Here is a 24,644-nt window from a genome sequence, read left to right on the forward strand (position 1 = left end):
AATGCACCCCGTGCCCCAGTGACTGAGATCGAAAGTTCTAAAGCTCAGGATGGCAGGGAAACGTCTTCTGGGGTGTGCACTGCTGCAGGGAGTGGGCTGTGAGGCGGGGTGCAGGCTTGCCTGCCCCCTGGGCCGCAGCTCTGGGTGCCCCCGGCCCCGCGAGCCTGGCAGAGGTACTCAGAGTTCTCTGAGTGTGGCGGCTTCCCCTCCCCCAGAGCCACCAGTCTCCTTAGGGGTCAAGACATCAGAACTGCTGATTTTTCCAAAAATCTTCTCCAAGCAGCAGCAACCGCAGCAGTTTTCCTGCAAAGCAAACAAAATATGACTCTTGTTAATTCAGCAGGGCTTTTAAAATTGTAATTAGTTGGTTGTGCCCCTTAGGAAAACCACAGATGACTTTTTATAATGTGTGTGTCTGTGAGGAAAAAAAAGAAACCCCTTGAAGGACCCCACTGCTTACCAGAGCTGGGTGGTTTTTCTCTGTTGTTGTTGTTTTAGTTTATGCAAGCTATTTTAATACTATTTGTCATGTCGAAGGACAAGACCTCTTTGTTTCACCTGAAGCACAGCCAGCTCCAAAGCTGCTGCCAGCTTGACCCGCTTCAAAGTGAGGCTGGGATGCGCGTGGGAATCTTCCCACGTGCTTTACGACCACATGTGACCCAGGGCCGCATCTATCGATACGTCATTCCTATAGATCTGAGGGCGTGTCCCCAGGGCATGTCTCACGGCCTGGCAAAGAGCCATGGAAACGAGAAACGAAAACGCCACCTGGTTGATTTTTAGTGCGTTTCCTCAACCCATCCAGAAACCTCTAACCAACTGCAGGAGATTCCTATGCCTCAATTTACATTGCGGATTAGGCCTTACCATAAGGCCTGGGAGCCGTTCTTTTCCCGCAGGAATCACCTTCAGCCACTAGATTTTAGAAATCAATATTATCTCAGAATTGGTTTTACTCGTATTGTGTCTTGCCGAAAGCCCTGTCTTAGCCTGGCAGGAAGGAGTGTGAAGAGTGATCTACTTTTCTAGCACAGCACTCTTGTCAAAGGAGTCTGCTCCCAGAGTAAATATCTGAAGCTTACATCTTCATTTGAAAAAGAAAAAACAGTGAGAAAGTCAGCCAGGAAGCACCCACATGGCGCGGACATGCAGTGGTAACGGGTGGGCTTGTGTGGCCCCTGGAGGGATTGGGGGGCCGGGAAAGGAAGCCGGCCAGCCCGAGTGGCTGGCGCCAGGCGGACACGGCCAAGTTTGGCGAGGTCTCCCTGAGCATCTCCAGCAAAGATGCCGTCTCTCTGTGCCAGGGTGACCAGACCAACGCTTCTGTCTTTGTCCTCCGCATGCCTGGCAGTGCCCGGCCCCTGCCACCCTCCATCGCCTTGGGCTTAAGGGCCAGCCTCCTTGGAAGGACTCAGCCATCTCCCGCCACCTTTTCCCCTCATCCTTCCCCCCCAGACCCTGGCAACAGGCCTGCCTCGCTGTCCCCCACTGAATTCCTTCCCTCCAGGCCTCCAGAGTCACCCCAGTGCTTATGGTGGGAAGCTGGTTTGTGGTCAGCCCTTGGGGTTTGTGGTCACTGGGGACGAAGCTGCCTCTGGGAGGGATGGGGGGGGAGAGAGAAGGACCGACCAGGCCCAGCTGTCTGCGGACGCCAGGGCTCCCGGCTCCCGGCGAGGCCGGGCTGTACCGCGTCCCAGGCCCCGGGGCACGGAGCGCCCTCCTTCTCCACACTGTCGCCAGACACAAAACTACTTCCTCCAGTTCCCAAACTCTCAGTCCTTGCTATTTTGGACAGACAAGAACGGCCTTTGTACGTAGAAAGCAAAGCCTCCCTGTTCACTGCTCATCAAGCTCCAAATAAGTGACAGATTCCTCAGTAAGTGACCCTCGTACCAAAGGCTGAATGCGGGTCCGTGACTTTGATGACGAGTTACTGAACTATTGCTGTTCGTACCAAAGGCTGAATGCTCGCCTAGTGCGGGTCCGTGACTTTGATGACGAGCTACTGAATTATTGCTGTTCGTACCAAAGGCTGAATGCCTGCCTAATCCGGGTCCGTCACTTTGATGACGAGCTACTGAACTATTGCTGTTCGTACCAAAGGCTGAATGCTCGCCTAATGCGGGTCCGTCACTTTGATGAAGAGTTACTGAACTATTGCTGTTCGTACCAAAGGCTGAATGCTCGCCTAATGCGGGTCCGTCACTTTGATGATGAGTTACTGAATTATTGCTGTTCTACCTGATCTTACTCTACAACAGATTCAAGGCAGCTTACAAGAGTATATACAGTCAAACAGACAAAAAAACCCCTCAGGACCAGAGTAAATATGAATCAGAATAAGAGATTAAGGTGAGTGGGCAGCAAGAAAGCAGCCTCACGAGGCACGAGTCCAGCAGAGTTGGTGAAGCCGAGCTGCACAGCCGGCCGTGGACCTGCTGCCCGAGACGAGGGAGCTGGCTGGCTGGGGGGTGAATGTCCCCCGCACCGGATGCAAATGCTGGGATTTCTAAAAGTCCTCTGTAATAAGTACACTTCCCTAGGCCTCTCCTATAGGCCATAAATCAGGCCATTTATTGATGTAACAGAAGATATTCACATGTAAAACCCTCTCTCTGAATAATTCTGACAAGATTCTAAGCAGGGCAGAGGCTTTGTAAGAAGAGGTCATTCCTTGGGGTCCCAGAGTGAGTCCAGACCCGGAGGCAGCTCATGGGGGAAAAGAAGCGTGAGCTTTAGGGTAGGATCTCGCTCTACCATTGACTAGGGGCGTGGTCTTGGGGGGTTAATCCTAGGTTTTCCCATCTCTACAAAGAAGGTATTATTTCCCCTGATCTCACACAGTTGTTGCAAAGACTCCCATGGACCGTTTCTGTGCAGGTGTTACTTCCTGAGCACCTACTGTGTGCCAGACCCTGGTCTCCGGGCTTTGCTTGGGTGATCTCATTGGAGCCGCTCAACAAGCACAGGAAGTGAGACTATTTCTGGACCACAAATCTGGAACCGGAGGTTTCTGCACTAGAAAATGGCAGACGGGGTGCAAACACAGCAGCCCGGTTTCAGGGCCCCCCCAGAGGAAACGCTGCTCTGCTTCCCACACAGTCAGATGGCCCTTCTCTCCCCTCCCCTCTCTAGGCTCAAACGCCTCTTCAGGAAAAGGCCCGAGACCAACCTTTCAAGAGGGTGCCCTCCAGGGACTATTTGGCCACCAGGTCCTGGGCATCAGAGCAGCAATTCTTCCTCTTCTAGGAAAACCAAGAAGAGAGTTTCGAGAAGGATTAGAACCTTTCATCAGCTCCTGACTTGAGATCTGACAACACTTGAAGAGGCAATGACTTGTCACCGGGCATGTCCTGCCCTTGCAGAGACGTCCCTGGAGGCTGAACGGCTGATGGCCTCTTACAGACGCACCAACCGGCCCCAGAGTCCAGCTCAAGGGTGTCCCCACTCTCCCCGAAAGCTCCATCATCACCACCCTCCCCTCAGAGTCACGGACAAAGAGCTTTGTACCCCATGACACTTGACTTTTACACGTGTGTGTTTTGTCAAAACTCATGTCAACAACTGCTCACTTCGACAAAGCACAAGAGTCAAGACAGACTGACCAAAGCATGAGTCAGACACAGACACTGCTTTTTCCAGACGTTCTCAAATCCAGCTGAAAAGATTTAAGTGCCGGGGCAGAGTCTCGCGAGGACAGAGAGAGTGTCCCCAGTTTGGGGCTTGAGAAGGCCATCCTGGAGGAGGTGGCAGTGAAAGTGGGCCTCAGAAACTGGCTGGGATTTGGGCTGATCTGGAAGGAGCCGTGGGGATAGGGCTGGGAACCCGACATTGGGACGCATTGGGGCCCGAACTGCTGGGTGTGGGTGTTCATGGTGCACGAGGGGAAAGACTGGAAGATTTTTTTGATCAGGGAATCATATAATCAGAGCTGTAATTAATGAAATGATGATTTGGTGAATTAGAGAAGAGAGTGGGCGGAGGTTGAATATCAGCTCGAACGTTATCTTATTAGCTCACTAAATGGGAAGAAGGGCGTGAGCTGAGGCAGGTGCACGGGGGCGGGAGGGAAAGGTGGAAGGTCATTAGCTCTGGGAGGAAAGAGTCATGTCGCCTTTGTTCAGTTTTCCTTCCTCTGGCCACAAAGCACGGAATACAGGAGGTGCTTGCTAAGTTCTCACAGATTTGCAGTGAGGCTCTGCTCCGTCCCAGGTGAGAGCTGTTTCTGATGGAAGATGGGTCACATGTGGATGGTGACACAGAGGAAAGGTGAGAACCTCAGCCTTGTAAGCGTAACAGAGAAGGCAGAGAACTTCAGGGCCTCGGCGTCTAAGAAGGAAAATCCTTCCTAAATTCATTGACCACAGTCACGCTCAGCGGTTCAGAAACAGGAAGTGTTTTTAAGCACAAAATAATTAAAAGGGATAAAAGTTTATTAAGAAAAGTTTTAAAAATAGAATTTAGATTTAAATAGTTTGGGTAAGAGTTAAGTTTTCAACATAGAGTTGAATTCTGATTCTGTAGAACACAGAACCAAGATTATTCCAGAAATGAATCTTCTGGGAAAAATTAGTCTCAATATTTCACTGAAAAATAAACTATATTAAGCTTGAGTGCTGGCCTTCAGTAACACCAACGATGTCCTACAAGGATGGTTCCGGAATTGTCACAGCAGGATGGCGGAGTGGGGACCCTCGTCCGACTCCCGAGCCTGCTGCCGGCCATGGGATGCTGGATGGGTCCATAACCCGGTCCTCAGCGGCCTCATCCACATAACGGGGATGGCAACAGCGCCCGTTTCGGAGGCTTGGCCTGAGGGCCAAATGAGCTAATTTTCATAAAGCAGTTAGAACGGTGCCTGGCACAGCACTGTATAATTATAACTTCCATGGAAACTAACTGGATTTATACAATGGAATTTTTTAAAAATCCTCACCGTTCTTGAAATATCTATTCACCTTAGGTACCAGCAGTTGGATAGAATAACAAAAAGGTGATTTTTGTTGTTGTTGTCATTATATGGTTTAAAAAATATTTTTAAACACTTTTAAACTGTATAATGTCATTAATTATCTGCTGCGGTTTCCATATTGTCGACCACGTCAAAGTGTATTTGGACACCAATAAGCTAGGATAAAAATACATCGGTGGAAAATTGGCCCAGAATAGGTTGGTAACCCTAATAAGCAGCTTATGCAGTCTGGGTGAGGTACCTACGAGGGAAGAAGCCTATTTTTACTTGACATCAGTACCAATTATCAAGGAAAGGTATATTCAGACACAAATAAAACTTACTACTGATGCTGAATTTAGAAGTGAAGTTAATTTCAATAAAAACTGGATGTGGAAAAAATGAGTACCAGGGGCATAGTCATCCCAGCGTTTTGGTCAGTGGAAAAGCTCCAATCCAAAGCCCCAGGAGGTGCAGGAGCAGAGGTGGAGGAAAGGAGAGCGTATCAGACACACCCGGCACCAGGACGCGACAGCAGCCGTCCCAACTGCTACTCGCGCCAGGCCTGCATCTCCAGGGAGGCCTGACGGCAAAGGGTGCTCATTGCCTCTCTGTGTTCTTGCCCCGTTGACCACCCTGCATATTCAGCAAAGTTACTGAAACGTTATACATCTGCTTCTGTGTTATTGGTGTATTCCACAGTATTTGGATGGAGATGGTCTGAAGGGGGCTGTGCTAGTAATTCAGGTGACAGGCGTCCCGGGCAAGATAACTACTCGGATGGAGAGGATTGTACAGATTCCAGAAATAATTGGGGAAAATCATGTATAGAAACTTGGAGATAAACTACAGATGAGATGAGGGGATTGAGGGAGAGGAAGAAGCAAAGAGATGCTCTGGGGTCCAGTTGAGGCCATTCGGGGGAGGTGCCGCTCTGGGAGGATGGTTGAGAATGAGGTGAGGTCGGGGCGGGGCGGGGTGAGTTTCGTTTAGGGCTGAGAACATCCACATGGAAATGCCCAGCGCACCCTTCAGATCTGAAGCTTAGGAAGGGAATCTGTGCTGAAGAGGCAGACGAGGAAGTTGGGGTGTCAACAGTAATTCAGGCAAAGAGAGCCAACGGGGACTCCATTCAAGAAGCGCTCACAGGGCACTGCTCAGTTACTCTGAACGTACACTCCAGGCACCTTCATTTAGTCTTTGGTAATAAGAGTCTCCTTCACACGTACTTGTATTAATCTCTTGACCAAGCTGAATATTACAGGTTTTTGGCACCCAAAGCAGACTAAACCAGGTAAGCACAGAAGTTAGAATTCTGAGTTGTGTTTTAAGGAGAATATTTACCTTGAATGTACATTAACATGTGTTCTCCAAAGCTTTACATGTTTATATACCCTAGGCTATATGTGTGCGTGGGCACAGTTACAGGGATACAATTCACTTTGTAATGGATACAGTAGTTAAATAATAAATGTAATAAATAGTTCTGCTGAAAATAATTCTCTACTAAACAATGTAATTAGCATTCATTAAAAACATAAATTGCTCAATAAACGCTTTTTAAGCAATTTAACACTTTAGCCCAAGATTTGAAGCCCAAGAGAAATTAATTAGAAAGAACTTCACTCAAGGCTAAGGTGCCTCTAGCATCTGATCATCAGAAGGTTGAAGCCGACTAGAAAAGAGGGAAAACCAGGAGCCACGGTTACCTGTGCGCTGAGCCTGGAGTGGAGCTTGTGATCCGACAGCCAAGGGTGCTTGAGAGCTTCACTTGCACTTATTCTCCAACTAAAGGGAAATGCAGGGGGTTATTGTATCCCCTGCATTTGGATCCTCCCCTTCCACCCAAGGCTCTAAACGAGATAGAAATGTATCTCCCTCTCACATAATAGTCTAGGGCTGGCCTGGTTCCAGGCTCCAAACACGGCAAAAGAGACCTCGGCTCTGACCATTGCCTTTGGGAGACCAGATGGCCGAATGTCAAAGACAAGCAAGGCAAATAATTCAGAATTCTTGTTAATAACTGAACATTTATCTTCAAATAGAAGTAACCATTCTTGATGGAATGTGTGAGCTTCATAAATTGAACTTCTATCAGTCAGTTGAAGAATAAACATATATTTATTAATATAAGACAAAATTCTACTATGATTCTTGATGATTGCAAAAGCAATTTATGTGTCAAAACTTTTGAATAATATGTATTGCTAATGTTTGAATTAAGAAGTTTTGAGAGTCAAATAAATGGAGAAATAGATGGAACGTCAATGTAAGTATTGAGAGAGAGTATATTAGAAATTCTTGAGCCAACAAAGGTTTATACAATTAAAAAATATATGAGGAAGAATCATAAAGATTATATATCATAATTTTAAGCTTTGTAAACCTGTCTTGTGTGCTAATGTTTATCACATTAAACAAAATAACCTTTCAAGCTAAAAAATTATGAGTGAGTGCAATAATCTGAAGTCTACTTCTGAAACAGTATCAAGAAAGTAGTTTCAAGCAGTCATGAAGTTCAGTCTATAGAATTGCTTCAATAAAATTGCTTCATTAGACACCAAATATTTAAGTATAAGAAGAGGATGTAATGGAAAAGAATCTGAAAAAGAATATATATATACAACTGAATCACTTTGCTGTACACTTGAAACTAACACAGCATTATAAATTAACTACACTTCAATTAAAAAGAAGAAGAGGAGAAAAGTCTTTACTTTAGTCAATGAAGGATAACTTGGTGACAACATCGCCAGTAGGACCCTAAATAAATAGATATAATTTAAAAAAAAAAACTCTGGACCTCCACCAACTTCAGTTGGAAGAGTTATTCTGTTGACTACCATAAATTTTCCGTGTTGGACCCCAGAAGCATTCCAACAGCTGACCGTGCTAAAAAATTATTCCTGCACTCCAGTGTCAAACTTTTAAGAGCTGACTATTAAAAAGTTAACTATAACATTGTACTAATAATTAAATATTTAATACAATTCCAAGTTTACTTTTGTAGCCCAGAAATTTATTCTATGGTAGTAATGGTTGGCATTGGCCTTGGTTTCATTCATGCACTGACTTGAATGCTTAGCCAGTTGTTTTTCTGCCCAAACACGCAATTGTTGCTCTTTAGGTAAAGAACAAAGCCCTCAGACTGAGGGTGGGCAGAGCCAGGGTGCTGGAGCCCCTGAGCCAGCTGGGCGGCTGCTTCCCTGCTCTGAGCCTCAGCTCCCTCATCTGTAAAGTAACTGTGACAGCATCCACATGCCACAGGATCAGCTGGAGGATTAAACCAGCTGACACATAAGAGCACGTGTGTAACATAGGTTCTCAGTAAGTGTGGATTTCTCAGCCTCCAAAGATTTGACGGAGATGACATTTTGCATCTGTTCTCTGCTGGCATTCAGCAATGTACAGACAGTGATGCTGGTTACATCATCAGCGATGCTGGTACAATATACAGACAGTGATGCTGTCTTTCCTTATCTTTCTTGGCTCTAAAGAGCTCTCCGATTGACACTCCAGCTGGGCTAAGCCCTCCTCACCTTTCAGGCTCAGTTCTGGCCCGTGTCAATACACTCCATCTTTAATAAATGTTAACCACATTTCACTGCCTCTTTTAAAATATACCCGTGTCTTCTATTAGCTCGTGACTTAATTAAAGGCAGGGACTGGGCTTTATACATCTGTTCTCAAAGCCCCAGACATATTTCCTGGCAGCTTGGAGATAGTCAGTGAAGTGCCGCATGAAGGAGTATGTCAGGCTCTGCACCAGACCCGTTACCCCTGCCGTTCCCTGACCCCCATCACCCCCATGGTTCTAAAATGCAAGCCCCTATATTTCAGTATCACTACTCTTCATCCACTGAATTTTGAATTATGTGATTTTAGCAGGGCAGACAAATAGAAGTCCATGTAATACATAACAGTTAAGTGCACGGCCTTGCGTTGATTATCGGTTCTGCCACTTAACTAGCCGTATGATCTTGGAGTCTCATGCATAGAATATTATTGATAATTTCCACCCATGGAGCTGGGTGGGGTTAAAGAGATAACGTCTGTAAAGCAGTTGGCACAGTCTGGTCCATAGCAGGCTCTCAAATGAAATGATCGTCAAGTGTTCACCTACATGGAGCCACATATGCCTCGTAGATGTGAAAGGGATCATGGGAATAACTTGTCCCAAACCCTTCATTTTGAGGGTGAGTGCACAGAGGTCCAGCAAGAGACCCTAACTGCCTTGTTGGAAAAGGCAGAAGGATGGGTTTTTGCAGCCCCATTCAAGCCTCGTGACCATGGCAGTCCCAGATCTCAGGAAACTGGGTCAAGAGCATCAAACTCATTCTAACTACGACTCTGCAGGTGCATCACAGATGTCACTGAGGGGGTGGTAGTTCTCTGACATGAGTTCTCACAACCCTGGTGGAGCACGCCTCTCTGTTACCCCTACTTCTTCCTGAACACGGAGTGGATGTGATCACCTCTTCTCCTTGATCAGAAGCTTGGAGATGAACCCCCGGGCCTCCTCCGAGATGTCCTGAAATCCTTCATCCTCCAGATCCCACCTGCAGGCCAGGATGTTGTTCAGGGTCTCGGCGTCGTTATCTCCCAGGAAGGGGGACAAACCGCTGAGTCTGTAAGACACGGCGTCCGGGGTGAGTAGTCTTTAAACACCTTCAAACCTTGTACAGATAAGTTGCCTTCTTGGTTCTGTCCTTTAAAATTGAAAGAAGGCAAATCACCAAGAATTAAGCATAATTTTATAATATGTTTTTGCAATCGAGAAAATGCTATGTCTCCCACCCAACTCCTAACTTAAACAAGGTCACAATGAAGGCGGCAGCTACCCTCAGATATGAATCTCAGAGAACAGTAAAACTGCCTTTTTAAAGCACTTTACAGCTAGCAAAGTGCTGTCACATCCGCAGACGGCAACTGCCAGGAACGCCACTTCTGAAGAGTAAGGCTACTCAGTCATTTCAGGGATCAGGACACAAGTTTGGGAGCGGTTGTTTTTTTCTAACTTCTTTGGGGGCACTAGGTGTTGTCCTAGGGTTAGGGTGATGAATGAAGAAGACATCCTTTTACTTTTCCAGGGGATGTACAGGGAAAGAGTTGACTCCTTTCACCCACGGGAGTCAACAGAACCTAGGAAGTATCTGACTATGGAACAGACTTATTTATTTTCGAAAGACCTAAATTAGGGTTTTTATTCAAAATAGCAAATAGAATATGCGGGGCGATTGAGAACAAGCGTCAGAGGGGCTGGGGGTCCACTTACAGCATGTAAGTGATGACTCCCACGCTCCACATGTCCGTGGAAAAGGAAACAAAATCATAGTTCACAACTTCAGGGGCGAGGAATTCTGGAGTTCCGAAGTTCACCTTCAGCTTCTCTCTGGGTTTGTATCTGAAATTTAGGAGACAATGCAGGGGAATGGAGAGGGTCAATCAAAAGTCAAAAAGCACGGAAATGGAAAGGATGCAGTCTACTAGCAAAAGAACTGCAGCCACACAGCAAATTTAAAATAAAGAGACGCTAAAGGAAATCACATATTGAAGAGATGGTGTCCAAAACTTGTAAAGAAGCTTCCCACTAGAAAGCCTTAATAATCTGAAATTATTGTGAGAAAAGCCACTTGGAATAATTTCGAGCACAAATTATGGAACACGACAAAAGGAGCAGTGATACAGACTGTGACGTGTTGATGGCTTGAACGAGCCTGTTTTAATGAATAAAGAAGATGCGGTAATTTACGACCATTTAACATTTTCACTAATGCGCTGAGGTCCATGCAAAGTCTTTGCTCCCTTAAGAAGCTTATCTGTGCCAGAACCCTTTGCAATCTTGCTCACACTATTAATTTTTTTAAGTAAATATTCTCTTTACACATGGAACAAATATAAAAGACTAAGACAAACTCTTACAAATCCTGAATTAATGTCTTCAAGTTTAATAACTGCACTGTATTAGGTTTTAATATTCCATATTTTTCTTGCGTGCACTGTGGAAACTCCTAAACGTTCGAATTCTGAAGCCAGCAAGGTAAAGCTGAAACATAACTCTGGTTAATTTTAAATGGGGATATGAAACCAAGGGGTAGATCAGATTTTTCTTTGCAAAGAAAGAGCACCCATCATGCTCCCTAACTCAGTTCATACACCTATGTCCAAATTGACATACCTTCTGGCCAATCCAAAGTCAATAATTTTTATTTGTTTAGTATCCCGATTCACACACAGGATGTTCTCAGGCTGCCAGGAGAAAGAGACACATTAGCAATGAAAACAACCATCCTTCACTCAAATTGTCCCTGAACCACAACTAAAAATACAACGATGCTCGGGAAAAACATATCAGGCCTTTCCCTCTGGGGCTGGCTTGTCTGCGTGGGTATTTTCTCCTTTAATTATGTGGTGGACAAGGCTGGAGGTCCCCTGCCTAGCTCGCCTGGCCCTGCCCATCCCTCCCCCAGCTCTGCCGCCGACGATCACGCCTGAGTTCAGGCTGAGGCCTACTGCCTCAGGACTTTCCAAACGGACTGGTGGGGGCCGTCTCAGCCTTGACATCTGCCCCCTAAAATTATTAAGTATGAATTTCCCCTTCTTGGAGGAATATTTTTCCTGAGGATTTATGAGTTCCAGGAGAAATGGCCTGATTCATTTCACCAGCCACACTGAATATGCACTGTAATGAGAACGGCCCTGACCTCCAGACTCCCCTTGTGCTCAGCCTGTGGGAAAGTCACATGTAAAAGGAGGGCTCCCTCACCCCCGCTCACGCTTCCTTCTCAGCAATTCCAGAGTTTTGCTGAGTTTGGTCTCAGTGCCTAAAACCCTTGACTAAGTGTTCCCTTGGAGTTTGAGTCTGGAAAGACTTTGCCCCGCCAACCGGACAGTCGCAGGGTGAGGAGGAGAAAGGTAGGTAGCATTACAACTCAGTGTTTACAGAATGTCTTACAAGTGTGCCTACCTTTGTGAAGACAGAAAAACTGAGGTCTGGGAAAAATAAGGGATTTGTTTTAAAGTCAAGGTCATCCATAAAAGAGAAATAAAATTTTCAAAGAATTGCCTGAAACTTCCAAGCTCTAATTAACCCCAACTCTTCCCTAAGTGCTGGGGGGAAGGGGGGGTTAGCCAAGTTGCCAAATCCCCAGGATTCATGTCCCATCCTTTAGGTGGGATCATGGCTGTCCCTCCCCTGCCTGTCTAGGTAGAGAAGAGGTTAGAATGAGATCAGAAACTCAGAAACACTTTATGAAATGACCTAGTGTCACCTTGCCGATAATCAATAGTCCATTTGGTTGGGCATAATGTCTTTGGAAGCCTTTTTCTAAAATATCTCTAAAACAGATGTCTATCAGAAAAGGCGACTTATGGAGAAGTCGGTGCTATACAAGAAGATTTGGCCTCATGCTTAAATAACTGATCAATCATGTATAAAGCTGTCCAATTGCCAAAGAGCACCGTGACATAAAATATTTGCATGCAGAATGTAAAGAAACAGCTCTGAGGGCACTTTAAAAGGTTAAATTTTTTTTCTAATTATGAAATTAAAGCATATTCATTGAACAAGTTTTGCAAAACACAAAAAATATATAAAGGAGACCATTCTTAAGTCACCTATAATCTCCCCTACATAGTGACAAGCATTCAATACTTTGGGCCCCTTTCCTTCCAAGGAGCTTTCTGAAAGGGATGCCTGACCCTTAATGATTCATCCAGCTGTCGCTTTTATTATGATCTTTACATACAAGCCACAGCTAAAATTGCCCGTTGCAAGTCCTCAATCAACATTATGAAGCCACATATGGAGTTGTTTGACTTATGACAGGTCAGGTCCTCATTTCAATTGCCAATCAAACCCCTGTAGGGATATTTGTAGAATATCTACACTCAATGAAAATGCTCCGTGAAAATATGCATTATCAAACCAGTTCATAGCCACGGGCTTTGCAAATGATTTTTAACCTCTGACTTTGTCATTTTATATATTGCTTCCTCCTGCCCTGTGAGTGGGAGAGGCAAAGGACATAAATCAAGAGAGGAAGGGAAGCCAAGTTAGAGGAGCAGCGGCCCATGGAAACCTATTTAAGGAAGTTAAATTTATTCAGCTCTGCAATCCCTGATGACTTGCAGTAGATGGTATGTTATACAGAATATATATTTTATCTCACTGTCATGCTGTGCAAACAGGGAAATGAGAAAATGACTGAGCCACACAAGAAGATGAACTTTACGAAATTAGAGCTGGTCGGAGTTATTGGTCTTTCACTGGTTGTAACTATGCACAGTCCAATCCTAGGGACTTCATAATGGGAGAGAGAGCAAAAGGAAAGGCTCATTAAATAAGAGGAGAAAGAAGGCTTGGCTCCCCGCTGTTGCCACAGGCTTTCCACTGCTCCCAGGGTGCTGCCCAGCCCCACCCCGCCACCCTTCTGCCCCTCGCCCTTTTAGCACCTCCCTCTGGCTGCCCTGTATCCCATTCTGCCATTTCTCCTCTGTGCTCTAGTATGCCTGTAGAAAAACAATCCCTAAAGTCCTCAGTTTCCTATGGTGGTGGTGGTGGTGATGATGGTGATGGTGGTGGTGGTGATGGTGATGATGGTGATGGTGGTGGTTATGATGGTGGTGGTGGTGGTGGTGATGGTGGTGGTGATAATGGTGATGATGGTGATGGTGGTGGTGGTGATAGTGGTGGTGATGATGGTGATGGTGGTGGTGGTGATGATGGTGGTGGTGGTGGTGGTGATGATGGTGATGGTGGTGGTGGTGATGGTGATGGTGGTGTTGGTGATGATGGTGATGGTGGTGGTGGTGATGATGGTGATGGTGGTGGTGGTGGTGATGGTGGTGGTGGTGGTGATGATGGTGATGGTGGTGGTGGTGATGGTGGTGATGGTGGTGGTGGTGATGGTGGTGGTGGTGGTGGTGATGATGGTGATGGTGGTGGTGGTGATGGTGGTGGTGATGATGGTGATGGTGGTGGTGGTGATGGTGGTGGTGGTGGTGGTGATGATGGTGATGGTGGTGGTGGTGATGGTGGTGGTGATGATGGTGATGGTGGTGGTGGTGATGATGGTGATGGTGGTGGTGGTGATGGTGATGGTGGTGTTGGTGGTGGTGGTGATGATGGTGATGGTTGTGGTGGTGATGATGGTGATGGTTGTGGTGGTGATGATGGTGATGGTGGTGGTGGTGATGATGGTGGTGGTGGTGGTGGTGATGATGGTGATGGTTGTGGTGGTGATGATGGTGATGGTTGTGGTGGTGATGGTGGTGGTGGTGGTGGTGATGATGGTGGTGGTGGTGGTGGTGATGATGGTGGTGGTGGTGGTGATGATGGTGATGGTGGTGGTGATGGTGGTGGTGGTGATGATGGTGATGGTGGTGGTGGTGATGATGGTGATGGTGGTGGTGGTGATGATGGTGATGGTGGTGGTGGTGATGGTGATGGTGGTGGTGGTGATGGTCATGATGGTGGTGATGATGGTGATGGTGGTGGTGATGATGGTGATGGTGGTGGTGGTGGTGATGGTGATGGTGGTGGTGGTGATGGTGGTGGTGGTGGTGGTGATGGTGGTGGTGGTGGTGATGATGGTGATGGTGGTGGTGGTGATGGTGGTGATGATGGTGATGGTGGTGGTGGTGATAGTGGTGGTAATGATGATGATGGTGGTGGTGGTGATGATGGTGATGGTGGTGATGGTGGTGGTGGTGATGGTGGTGGTGATTATGGTGGTGGTGGTGGTGATGATGGTGATGGTGGTGGTGGTGATGGTGATGGTGGTGTTGGTGATGATGGTGATGGTGGTGGTGGTGATGATGGTGGTGGTGGTGGTGGTGATGATGGTGATGGTGGTGGTGGTGATGGTGATGGTGGTGTTGGTGATGATGGTGATGGTGGTGGTGGTGATGATGGTGATGGTGGTGGTGGTGGTGATGGTGGCCATGATGGTGATGGTCATGATGGTGGTGATGGTGGTGGTGATGATGGTGACGGTGGTGGCGATGATGGGGGTGGTGGTGGTGGAAACCATCTCCCATGTGAATTCCTTTAACAAAGGCAAGTTACAAGAATCTGAATAGCTGTTCCCTACAGATGGAGACATGCACATATTAGGAGGTGAGAGAAGTTGAGAATGGGGAGATGAGGCTAAGAATCCAGATTTTTAAATTCCTGAATATGTACCTAGTGACAGGATCAATCCCCCGAGCTGGTGTACAGTACCCAACAGCGCCCCCTGATCCAAGTCCACTCACTGAGGGGAGGGTTTGGGAAGGGTTTACATTTCAGATGATGCAAAACACACCCTACCTTCAGGTCTAAGTGGAGGATGTACATCTGATGCATGTGTCTTATCCCCTCACATATCTGCCTGGTGAACAGGATGGTATCAAGCTCGGTCAGATTGTAGTTGTCATCAATGATGCGGTCGAAGAGCTCCCCTCCATCCACACTGCAGGGAAAGAGGGGGGCGTCCTGAGTCACGACCTCTTGATGAGCACGTGTTTCTCGTGTCTGATCCTCTCTGACCCTTCCAACAGGTGTGTGGGCAGCTATGTCTCTACCTTCTCAGTTAGATGCCTCTTACGTTGAAGGCCCTTATTTGAGCCACCATCACTTTCACAGATGGAAAGTCTCAAAGCCCTCTCATCCAGTGGCTACAGCTCTGGGATGGGTCCATCTCTGCCGTTTCCTAATGCATATGGAGGATGAAGAGGATGCTAAGAAGGCAGGGAGAGGGATTCCAAATACCACGGGAAGGTTAGACTGATTTCAGTGATAAAATGCTTCTATGTGGCTGATGCTGGATATTTTATCATCCAAAATCCCCATTGCACAGTGATAAACAAAACCCAAAATGGGGGCTAGGGGTGGGGAAATGATGTGAATCACAAACACCGATTCAGTGTCAGAATGACTCACTTTCTAACTAAACACTTACTACGTTTTTATAAAAGTAATTTGAAACAGAAGCTTCTTAGCCCTACTTATAAGAGTTTGACATGAACTTTGTATTAGCAATTAGGTCAAAGGTGAGATGCAGTTCAAGATTCACTTTCCTCCAGGTTACCCAGAACAAGAGTTAAGCTGGGGTTTTGACAGTACAGCTTGGAAATAAAGCTAAACCTCTGTTGTCATCCTGCTACTTATCAACAAAATCTCACATGGAGACGTCAATTCCTGAGTAATTTCCTTCCCAAAGTGGATGAGATTCTGACACATGCAAGTCAGAATCAGGGCGCCCCAGCATGGTCCAGCAGCTCCGAGGCAGGACAGAGCCGCAGCCGTGTATAAAGGGGCCCTGGTTGTGTGTGTAGGTTTGGGGCAGCGGCGGGGGACATACTACTCCATGACCAGGACGATGTCGTTCTTAGACTCGAAGGCATCGTAGAGCTGGATGAGGTTCACGTGGTCCAGCTGGTTCATGACATTGATCTCATTCTTCACTTCATCCTGGGAAGAGGGAAGGGCAGGTTTAGTGCCGTGAGGACAACATCCAGGTGGGGTCCACACTGCACAGCCCTTACCTTGTCCTTCATGCCTCTGGTCTTGATGATCTTGGCCGCCAGCTTCAGACCTGTGGCTTTCTCCTCACACTTGTGAACCTGGCCGAAGCGCCCCCTGCCGGAGAAGAGGACGAGGCCCAGCATGAGGGTCTGTCCCCACCAGGGCCCTGCTCCAGTCACTGCCCAGTGGACAATACAGCTGGCCGGCACCCCACTTTTTGACTTTGAATGAGCAAGCCTGTTATGCACGTGCTGTAGCCAATATCTCCTAGAACAGGGACTTCCTTGGTCGCACAGTGGTTAAAAATCCACCTGCCAATGCAGCGGACACGGGTTCGAGCCCTGGTCCGGGAGGATCCCACATGCCGTGGAGCAATAAGTGCATGCGCCATGACTACTGAGCCTGCGCTCTAGAGGCCGCGAGCCACAACTACTGAAGCCTGCGCACCTAGAGCTCATGCTCCGCAACAAGTGAAGCCACCACAATGAGAAGCCCCGCTCACTGCAACTAGAGAAAGCCTGCGCACAGCAACGAAGACCCAACACAGCGAAAAATTAATTAATTAATTAATTAATTAATTTTAAAAAAAAAATCTCCCAGAACACGTCAAGTTCTGATACAGGCCACTGGCATCAGAATTCCCTGGGGGGTGATGTCCCAGCCCTACTCCAGCCTTACTGATGCAGGAAGGCCGGGGGAGGCCCCAGAAGCTGCACTTTCACGACGCCCCTTGGGTGGTTCATATGCACCCTAAAATTTGAGAACTTCCGTCATAGAAAAAATAGAATCTTTACGAATACATATGAATGTAACAAGCTAGGCTTCATAAGCATATGAGTGATACAGGCTGTAGGTCAGGCATATCAGATTACTTTTGGAAACTGCATATAAATAAGTAAGAAGTAATAACAAAATTGCATATAGACACATTTAATCAAAATACATATTACATAATCACCTGTGAGATTTTTTGACAGTTTAGCTTGGATATAAATTTAAATATACTTCTTTTTTTAAATAAATTTATTTATTTTTATTTTATTTATTTTTGGATCTGTTGGGTCTTTGTTGCTGCGTGCGGGCTTTCTCTAGTTGTGGCGAGCAGGCTTCTCACTGCAGTGGCTTCTCTTGTTGCGGAGCACGGGATCTAGGCATGTGGGCTTCAGTAGCTGTGGCACTTGGGCTCGGTACTTGTGGCTCGTGGGCTCTAGAGCGCAGGCTCGGTAGTTGTGGCGCATGGGCTTCGTTGCTCCGCGGCATGTGGGATCTTCCCGGACCAGGGCTCAAACCCGTGTCCCCTGCATTGGCAGGCGGATTCTTAACCACTGCATCACCAGGGAAGTTCTAAATATACTTCTTAAGACAGCTTCTTTCAAATATCCTCACATACCGAAATGCACACTCAAGAACAATCTTCAGATTTGACTTGCTTGCTGTGATGCCCGATTTAGTGAAATAACTGGATCCCACGTGCCTGCCTGTGTAGCGCTGGCCGCATGCAGGAGCGGAAGGAGAGCTCCCCAACGTCGTGGCCAGAAGCCCACAGCAGAGGGGAGGGCTGCTGCAACAGTGAAGGGGTGGGAGTGGGGTGAGGGCACCGCATCCACCCGACTCAGCCACGCTCCCTGAACAGAGGCAGATGGGTCCGTAAGCACAGCCAAGTGTGACTTCAATCCCACCCAGCGGCCCAGGCATGGTCTCTTTCCTGGAGCTCATGAACCTACAGCCCCAGGCGCTTCAGATGTGGCTGTTCATTACGAAAGGGCTTGTGTCTTAATTAGCAACGGCCCCCAGGACGGCCTGGCCCAGCAGTGGTGCCACATCACTGTTTTGCTTTAGGACTACCCCGTCCGTCTCTCTGGCCTGGTTTATTCTGCAAAGCCTTGAGTGATGAGGTGACCTCACAGGGTCCCTGCTGGTCCACCAGGCTGATAACCTCATGCTAACTGAACGGGGTGAGCAGGGACTCTAATCCCCCTACAGGCCATGGGGGAGATGAACCCCAGGAAAATTCAGGGGCCTGACACCGCATGCAGGGTCCAGGGATCCTTGCCATGGTGTAATAGCTCTGCCCAAAGTACAGGATGATTTGCTGCATCTTGACTCTCCTACTACTGAGAAGGAGGTCCACCTGCTGATGACCTCTTTGCGTTTTGAGGCAAACGTACACATCTGACTGTGTTCCTCTAAATTACTTACTGAGCCCAGAACGGGGGGTGATGGGCAGCTGGTCCTGCCTGCAGGATGACAAAGAAGAGCCAACGCTGCCCAAAGGGGCAGGAAGGAAACTCTAAGAGTCACTGACAAACCTCGACCAGAAGCACGCGCAAACCCTGGCGGTTGTTTCAAAGCCGCTTCTGCAAATAACTTCTCTCCTTTAGAGAAACAGTCGCTGGCTTGCCACCCAAGTATCCCTTTCCCCCCAGCCCATCCTCACAGGCTTGAGGGGCCTTCGCCACAATGGATCAGCCAGCTGGCCGAGGAGGAGGAAGTTCAGGTACATCCGCGCAACAAAGGGCAAAAGGTAAATGGGATTGGAAGAGGGGGGAGGGGCTTTGCAAAATCAACCTCACCCCCAAGGACCACAGGCAGGAACGCGATCTGTAGTAGCCACGCGTGTTTTCCCTGTGTTGGTAAGTAAATTTCTATATATTTGTATAAATGTTCTGCTTTCCTCTTCCTATTTTACATGGATATGCTGATGGGAGTCAACTGAATAATTTAAGCCTTAAGTTCCTAGATCTTGCAGGGTGATTGTGACTGAAGAAGGAACTTCACCCAGTGATGGACCCGCCCCCGATAGACTTGACTCTTCCTTCTTCAGGGAGATGTGAATGTCCTGCCAATAAGTCCTTCTGGGAGGCAAGTAACCGACTGAAATACAGTAATAATAGTAACTCATACGGTAACAGCACAGACAGAAACCAACAATGACAAACACGTGCCATGAGAAATACAGTGTTCGCTCATTTCTACATTCTGTTCCTCGGTTTTCAAGCTTCTAAACCTTCTGGGGACTCACTCCAGACACGACAGCACAGGAAGTGAAGCAGATGTTAAATGTGGAGGGTAGTCACCACATCAACCTCTCCGGCATCAGTGACGATTTTCAGAAATGGTTAACATCTCTTAAAATGTTCGCTTATGATGTGTCCGGTTCTCTGGTTGAGACTGGCAAACACTTATGAAATTCTCAAGATCCGTCTCTTTGTTCATAGCGGCACTATTTACAATAGCCAAGACATGGAAGCAACCTAAGTGTCCATCGACAGATGAATGAGGAAGATGTGGTACATATACACAATGGAATACTCCTCAGCCATAAAAAAGAATGAAATAATGTCATTTGCGGCAACATGGGTGGACCTAGAGATTGTCATACTAAGTGCAGTAAGTCAGACAAAGACAAATTATCATAGGATATCATTTATATGCGGAATCTAAAAAAATGATACAAACGAACTTATTTACAAAACAGAAACAGACCCGCAGACATAGAAAACAAACTTATGGTTACCAAAGGGGAAAGGTGGGGCGGGGGGGAGGATAAATTAGGAGTTTGGGATTAACATGTACACACTACTATATATAAAACAGATAAGCAACAAGGACCCACTGTATAGTACAGGGAACTCTACTCAATATTCTGTAATAACCTATAATGGAAAAGAATCTGAGAAAGAATAGATGTATGTATATGTATAACTGAATCACTATGCTGTACACCTGAAACTAACACAACATTATAAATTAACTATACCTCAATATAAAATAAAAATTTTAAAACATGAAAAAGCAGTACAAAAACTAAAATAATAAAAATAAAAATAAAAACACTTATAAGAATTGAAACAACAAAAAAAGACCTGTCTCTTAGAAAGCACTCTTCTTTCTTCTTTCGTCGAGAGAGTATTGAAGCTGAGCGCTACTCACCCTCCTAAGACTTCTGTTCTGCTCACGGTGTAGAAGCTGTTGACCGCGGCCTGCTTGGCTGTCACGATGCGGTGATCAAACGGCGCAGGCGGTGCCCGGGCCTCGTCTGGAGGTGAGAGAAGGGCCACGTGAGAAGCGGCCCGAGGGCCAAGCCTGGGCCTGAGTGCAAATGTGCTCATTTAATAATAAAACACAATGGGCCACCTATTTTATTTCTAATGATCCAGGGAATGTAAGTTTTCATTTCATGTTAGGATTTATGGCTCATGAAGGTGACGCGCAACACCTTTGAGAAAGGGTGTCAGGGCCTCTGAACCGTGGCACCTATCTCCCTCAGGGCAGCTTTCAGAAACGTCAAACCACTGAAAATCTCCAAGCCCTGTACAGTCCAAACAGCTAATACTTCCAAACTGGAGACATTTGAACACAAACCCCAGAAACTGTTTGACCCATTTTTTTAAAAGCACCACTGATAAACTCCATTATTTTCTTTAAGGCACAGAGAAAAAGATGAAAAATTTCTTCATGTCATTGAAAGTTTTGATATTACTATATATGACTTTCCAAAATATTTTAGCCAGTATTCAAGGCACATTTAAGGCACACAGATGCATTTTTCCTGGCTGAAATAAAACACCCAGTAAAACTGGCGAAGTATATATTGTACAGCTCTCAAATTTCTCCCGCTTTCTACCTTCCAGCCTAAGCATCTAACCTCCAGTCCGGCTCAGTTCTAAAATACATAGTTCCTCACTAATATTCTTCCAGTATCCTTTTTACTTTTCCATGGTTACTGCTGTTAAAATTTGCTTGCCGTGAACCTATTCATTTCCCCATTTATTCATTACTTAAATATCTACTGCGCGCAGCTTCTTACATGTGTACAAAGGGTACAAAGGGTACAAAGGGAAGTGAGTAGATAATAACTTTGCTTTCAAAAATTTACATTTATTCAAAATGTAATTCTTGAGCACTTATCTTGAGCTAGGTACTTTGCCAAGTGTTCATATTTTTTAAGATTCAGATAATATAGATCTCTGGGCAATTGATTTGATGGGGGCATTCTCCCTTCACACCATAAATACGCTGAAAAGTGAAGAAGGTAGGAAAGAATTCTCTTGGTGGCATTCGTCTCTTTAGACCAAAAAAAACCCCAAAAGTGATTGAGTTATGAACACAAATGGCATCAATGTGGCATGACGTCTCCTTCAGGCTGTTAGGCTAAGTGAAATTTAGTCAGAAATGTTTGCTGGAAAGGTTAGGGAGCTTTAAAGGGCTGGAACAAAAGCCGTTTCCTACCCAGGGGGGTCACCAGATCTTGCTGCCTGGGGGTCTTTGCTCCAGGGGACCCCAGGACTTTGTCTTGTTGGTCCCCCCGGCGCCTCCGGCTTCCTGTGTCCTCCATGTGCATCTGTCACCTGCACCTGCCGCATCTATTCTGCTCTTCTTGTTCTCCTGGACCAAGCTCACCTCCGCCCCTCTCCGCTTACTGACGCCTGAGGGCTCTGTTGGATCAGAGTTCTGCAAAACAGGTCCTGTCGCTGACTTTCCTGTGGTTCGTGATGTGAAAATAGCTTTTATGCTGCTGATACACCTGGAAAATAAAATCCAGCCACAGCTCTCAAAGTTTCTGGGAGAAAACTTTCAGATGGCCAAATTTCTGAGCACTAAAGCTTCCTCAAGATGATGCTTTGCTGCAGGGACATAAGCTTCATGATGGGGAGTTGGCGATGTCAGTGTTTGGGGTGAGATGAAGCAGGATGCGCCCCCATCATCCCAAGCAGCACGGTTACAGGTGGAGATGACCAGCATCCCAGAGACTCTCCCTAACAACCTCACAGTGACCCCAAGTTAGTCCACTGACCCTTTACAAAGGCAGTCATTTTATGACTCCCTAACTAATTTGATCTTCATTTTTCACTTCCTTTCCTTAAAGAAGATAGAAGTGACCACGTTAAAGCAAAATAAAAGGAGCAATGGTCTCTGAATAGTAACAGCAGTGAGAGTCAGCCTTTACTGTGAAAGAATTGACCTAATTTAAGTTTCCCAACAGCTCCAGACCTTACTAAAAACATCTCTGCAGTGATGGACTTTCTTAGTAAACATTAGTGTTTACATTTAATTCTTGGAAAATTAGACTTCTCTACAATTAGTTTCCAAAATACATTAGTTAAGAATGAAATAAGGGGTATTCCCTGGCGCTCCAGTGGTTAGGACTCCATGCTCTCACTGCTGAGGACCTGGGTTCAGTCCCTGGTCAGGGAACTAAAATTCCACAAGCTGCGCGGGGAGGCCAAAAAAAAAAAGAAAGAAAGAAGAATTATGTCTTAAATCCCTAAAAAATACCACAGATGTTTGAATTGGGATGCTCTTTGTTCCAAACAGATTCTGTGGCTCATCATAACGTAGATTAATTCATTTTAGTTGGCTATATAATTGCCTGAATTTATATGTGAAACTTCACGGTTGAGGAAGAATCATTCAAAAACCTACTGTGGGGCTTCCCTGGTGGTGCAGTGGTTGAGAATCCTCCTGCCAATGCAGGGGACACGGGTTCGAGCCCTGGTCTGGGAAGATCCCACATGCCGCGGAGCAGCTGGGCCAGTGAGCCACAACTACTGAGCCTGCGCGTCTATTGTTCAGTTATCGATCTTAGGAAGGATGTGCTCTATACTGCTAAAAATAAGAAACTTTTACTTGATGTTTTAAAAATACTGGATGTGATTACTACTAATCATTATATCCATCTATCATTTGGTAGAAGACTTAGAAAACAATAAAATGCCTGAAAATGTCACAGGGAAGAAGAAAAAATAATGGCAAGAAAACGTGGCCAAGAAAAATCCACACAGCTGGGAAAGTGGCTTCTAAACCACTGCTTTAAAGAGTCACTTCAGTTATCCTTCGATATGGACTTAAATTGCAACGGCACATAGATCTGCAGAAAACGTCAGCTGTGGAAGCAAATGCTTTAAACCCTACCTTTCATAGGATTGACCACTGTCAGTTCTATAAAAACACTGCTCTTTATTTGAACACTTCTCCAGCACTGTTTCATCTGGAATTTCGGATTCTCCTTTTTCCTTAGCTTCTCGGTCACCAGGCTTTTCCTTAGAACGAAGCCCATTTTTCTCTTCTTTGAACACTGGCCATTCATTTTTATCTGCAGAGCCTTGCTTATCATCCCCAGAGCTATTATTTTCTTGTCGGCTCAGTCTCTCTGGGCATGAAATGCCTCTCCCGTCTTCGCTTTCTCTTGGCTCTGTGGAATTTCTTAGAGCAAAATCTTCTATTTCATCCTGTGGTCTTTCTGTATGAAATGTGGTGAAACTTCTCTGAACTAGAGGCAGGGGTCTTCTAAGCCTGTTTCGTGTTGAGCTTTATTAAACGTTTCTTTCTCAGATTGTTCTTCTGGGAAGATCTCTCTAAAAGCCACCATAGGACACAATGCTTTAATGGAGGACGCATGTGATCGGTGTAATTTTGGCTTCACAGAATGGCATCTCTATACAGGCTTCTCTTTATCGGCAGATAAAAGCTTTGGGGAAGCAAAGTAGGAGAAAACGTGACCAATGGACTGACAGCTGGGCCCCCAAAGAATTTCTAGTTTGTAACTAGTAGGACCCAAAGCCAATCAAACAAAGGTATTCAAACAGCACTTCACCCGACACAGGGCATCACGAACATGTAACTTCCTCTGAACAAGAACAACCTCGTGACTTGTATAACAGAGCTTGACCCACAAATATCTAGTCTTATAAAAAGGTTACCTGTGGGAGGCGCTGTCCTTTTGCCTTTGGCTGGTGCTGTTTCCTTCAGGCCGGGGTGTGAGCACACCTGCTCCTTAGCCTGTGGGCACACGATTGAGTAATGAGTAATGTGACTTACACATCACATCAGGCTCTCTTGACCTCAGCACTTCTGACACTTGGGGCTGGAGAATTCTTTGTTATGGGGAATGTCACGAGGATTATAGGACGTTTAGCAACATCTCTGGCCTCTGCCCACCCGAAGCCCACAGTACTCTCCCCGACCCAGGTGTAATAGCCAAAAAAAAGCCTCCAGAAATTGCTAAATGTCTCCGGTGGGCAAACTCACCCCATATTGAGAAACATTGTATTACACAATTCAAACACAGAAAAAAATACCAAAATAAATAGTAATTTAGAGGGCAGAACAGTCTGAATTAATGAAGCCCTGTACAGACTAGAGTATTTGAAAGCAAATGACTTCACTATTTTAAAAGAA

At 46.1% G+C, this 24,644-nt stretch overlaps 1 protein-coding gene across 1 annotated transcript in view; it reads right to left on the bottom strand.

The window, feature by feature from the left end:
- Window positions 1-273: 273 nt before the first annotated feature.
- MYLK4 (myosin light chain kinase family member 4) overlaps window positions 274-24,644 on the bottom strand; it is a 75,104-nt gene continuing 50,733 nt past the window's right edge. Inside the window, exons 3-13 of the mRNA XM_061194772.1 lie at window positions 24,167-24,245; window positions 20,397-20,502; window positions 16,484-16,577; window positions 16,300-16,409; window positions 15,267-15,408; window positions 11,133-11,203; window positions 10,230-10,358; window positions 9,430-9,582; window positions 6,664-6,742; window positions 3,176-3,248; window positions 274-303 (exon numbers count right to left, since the gene is read on the bottom strand). Of these exons, the coding sequence (XP_061050755.1) occupies window positions 3,201-3,248; window positions 6,664-6,742; window positions 9,430-9,582; window positions 10,230-10,358; window positions 11,133-11,203; window positions 15,267-15,408; window positions 16,300-16,409; window positions 16,484-16,577; window positions 20,397-20,502; window positions 24,167-24,245 (1,011 nt within the window). The 3' untranslated portion in view covers window positions 274-303; window positions 3,176-3,200. The remainder of the gene's footprint in view (window positions 304-3,175; window positions 3,249-6,663; window positions 6,743-9,429; window positions 9,583-10,229; window positions 10,359-11,132; window positions 11,204-15,266; window positions 15,409-16,299; window positions 16,410-16,483; window positions 16,578-20,396; window positions 20,503-24,166; window positions 24,246-24,644) is intronic.

This window comes from Eubalaena glacialis, chromosome 7, assembly GCF_028564815.1.
Source record: "Eubalaena glacialis isolate mEubGla1 chromosome 7, mEubGla1.1.hap2.+ XY, whole genome shotgun sequence".
In the NCBI taxonomy this organism is placed as follows: Eukaryota; Metazoa; Chordata; class Mammalia; order Artiodactyla; family Balaenidae; genus Eubalaena; species Eubalaena glacialis.